Source organism: Nanorana parkeri, unplaced genomic scaffold (genome assembly GCF_000935625.1).
Source record: "Nanorana parkeri isolate BGI_ZX_2015 unplaced genomic scaffold, ASM93562v1 scaffold29, whole genome shotgun sequence".
In the NCBI taxonomy this organism is placed as follows: domain Eukaryota; kingdom Metazoa; phylum Chordata; class Amphibia; order Anura; family Dicroglossidae; genus Nanorana; species Nanorana parkeri.
Window position 1 is genome coordinate 1829924 of NW_017306297.1, and position 2975 is coordinate 1832898.

Below are 2975 nucleotides of genomic sequence, written 5' to 3' on the forward strand. Positions count from 1 at the left end.
GCAAAGACAAAATACTGAAAGTATATTTTTAACAAAAATCTTCACTGAAAATGTGTATGCCTGGTCTTATACAAAAATGGTCATTTAATTTTTTTTTTACATACATAAAACATTTACAGTGCTGTGAAAAAGAAAGTACACCTCCTTTGAATTATATGGTTTAATGTAGGCATTTCCACAAGTACTTGTACTCATGAAAATGCCCCGATTCTTAAGACAGGTTACCGGCCCCTTACATTTTCAAACCGCAGCGGCTGCCGAATTCCTGCCCTTGTGGGGACCTTAGCAGCATGCTGCGGACCTGGCAGTAGCTGTCCCTGGCAGTGCCTGTCCATTTCTATACCCCCTGCTCCTCCTTCCTGGCACAGCCATGGACAGCCCCACACACAGCATAGCACAGCCCCGGACACCGACACCCATCCAATCAACTGAGTCCAGCAGAGATCCACATGCCACCCAATTAAGATTGCAGCCTTCTGCTCTGGTGGTTTGTATTGTGCTGCCATGGGATCTATTGTGCAGCTGCTGTGGGATTTATTGTGCTGCTGTAATACAATCTATGGAATCTATTGTGCTCTGCTGGGATGTATTCTGCTCTGCGGACATCTGTATTCTGCTTTGGGGACATTTGTATTTAGCCCTGGTTAGAAACTGACCTAAAATCAGTAGCCTGTGTTGTTTTAGAAAAAATGTCACATGTCCCTTTAAGAAAAAGAATCGGTAATTGGTATCTGCAAGTACCTAAAGGCAAGTACTTGTACTTGGTCTTAAAGTGGTATCGGGACATCACTAGTTTAAAGTATAAGGGCATAATAAAAATCATCTGGCCCTTAGCAGGTCTTAAAATGAGCAACATACAACCTCTGATGGCCAAGAAAACATGACAGATTACACCGTGTCAAAGCCAAAATGGAGAAGCCATGTGTGAAAAACTAAGTATACCGTTACTGCCATCTGTCTAACAGCTAAAAGGTGGCCAAAACTTGGCCATTCAAAAGGACAATGATCCCAAGCACACCAGCAAATCTACACAGAATGGCTGAAAAAGAAAAGAACCAAGGTGTTGTAATGGCCCAGTCAAAGTCCAGACCTCAACCCGATTGAAATGCTGCGGTGAGACTTTAAGAGAGCCGTGTAAAAACAAATGCCCCCAATCCACAATGAACTAAAGCAACGTTGTAAAGGGGTGGGGGGGAGCAAAATTCCTCCACAAGGATGTGAGAGACTGGCAAATCATACAGCAAACAATTACTTCAAGGTATTGCTGCTAAAGGTGGTTCTACAAGCTATTGAATCATAATGTGTACTTAGTTCTTCACACATGACTTCTTTTTGGCTTAACGTTTGTAAAATAAATCATGACACTGTGTAATATGCCATGTGTTGTTCATCTGAGGTTGTATTTACCCAATTTTACATTTTGGAAAACTCCAGATATACATTTTTTCTTAACCCTTGCAGTAGGGCTACCCCCAAACATGCAAGGGTTAAATGCTTGATTTCGTCTAGGTTCAAAAACTAAAATTATACTCCCCCGATCCTCTGAACTGTCCAGCACTCCATCGTGCCTGTCTCCTCCTCTGCTTCAGTGATGCTATTTGCCTCAGCGCCCCCTTACATCCTATACATAGTGTATAGAACATGATGACTGAGAGACCTTAGAGCGCTGCAGCAGAAGGGGATCAAGGTGGAAGGGATCGTCTAAGAGGAAGCTGGCTCTGAGGATCAGGTGAGTATAACTTTGCTGTTTTTGAACGTAGACAAAAACAAAACAAGTGCTTAACCCTTTCAGCACAGGGGTAGCCCCACTGTAAGAGTTAAGAAAAATGTTACCCGGAGTTCTGCTTTAAGACCTGCGAAGGACCAGATGATTTTTATTATGTCCCGATACTTAAAACCATAGAATTCAAAGAGGGTGTACTTTCTTTTTCACATGACTGTAGTACACTTCTGAAAGGAGCTTACAAAGTTTGCAGATATGATCTTATGTTAATCCTAACCAAGTATTGCCTATCAGAGGATCCACATACAGTAAACATCACTTGGCTATCATTTGCAATGAGTAAGCAATGATAGAAGTTGACTGGGATGGACTACTTACTCGACATTCTGCAATTCCTCCACCAGCTGTGTCTTCTGATCAGGAGCCATCCTGGCAAACACTGTACCATGTAACACCAGCTAGAATGACATGAAACAATTAGGAAAACTATACATACAGCTGACTCCACGCTATGAATATTACATTTGCCGGACCTTTGGAAGCAAGTCCTGAAAATGATCCAGAATAACTGAAAATGATTTCCCATTCATTGCAAAATGGTAATCGACCGTCAGATTCTCATCCAGACTGTCATCTGCTGCTTTCTTTTCTGCCTGAGGACAAAGGAGAAAGAAGCCTTGAAATGATCACATCAACAATCACTAAATAGCAAATGTGAATTGTTTGCATCCCACATGCTCCGAGAATCAAAGTTTGTATATAATATATTGGTGGCTATGGTGCAATAAAAAAATTGTTCTCATTTACGATACGTTGATAAACAATGGAAAAGTCAGGAACAGTTTAAAAAGCTAACTTCCTTCACCCTGTCAGCGGCATCACCTTTGAAATTGTGATTCTGTAGTTCTGACTTACTGTAGCCTCATCAGGGACATCAGAGTATAAATACAAAATGTTCATATATGACACTGCTGAGCAACTTTAATGAAGCTAACGTAACATACTTTTACAGGTGGAAAAGACGGACGATATAACCTTTTTCTCAGCCAGCCTTATAATATTAAACGTTCACTTTGTTTTTTCCTTTTTATAGTTACGAGGGCCAGACTTACTTGAATTGCCTTTTGTTTCTTCTTTTTTCGTTTTTATTTCCCCATTCTCTAGTTGTCCCTAAACACCCCCCCCCCCACCCCCGTGTATACAACATACAACCCCATCCACACCTCCGCGTACACAACATACAACCCCATCC

The 2975-nt window shown here is 41.4% G+C and overlaps 1 protein-coding gene across 1 annotated transcript in view; it reads right to left on the minus strand.

Moving 5' to 3' along the window:
- ATP13A3 (ATPase 13A3) overlaps window positions 1-2975 on the minus strand; it is a 97688-nt gene that overhangs the window by 16847 nt on the left and 77866 nt on the right. Inside the window, exons 22-23 of the mRNA XM_018567166.1 lie at window positions 2257-2376; window positions 2102-2181 (exon numbers count right to left, since the gene is read on the minus strand). Coding sequence (XP_018422668.1) covers window positions 2102-2181; window positions 2257-2376 — 200 coding nt within the window. The remainder of the gene's footprint in view (window positions 1-2101; window positions 2182-2256; window positions 2377-2975) is intronic.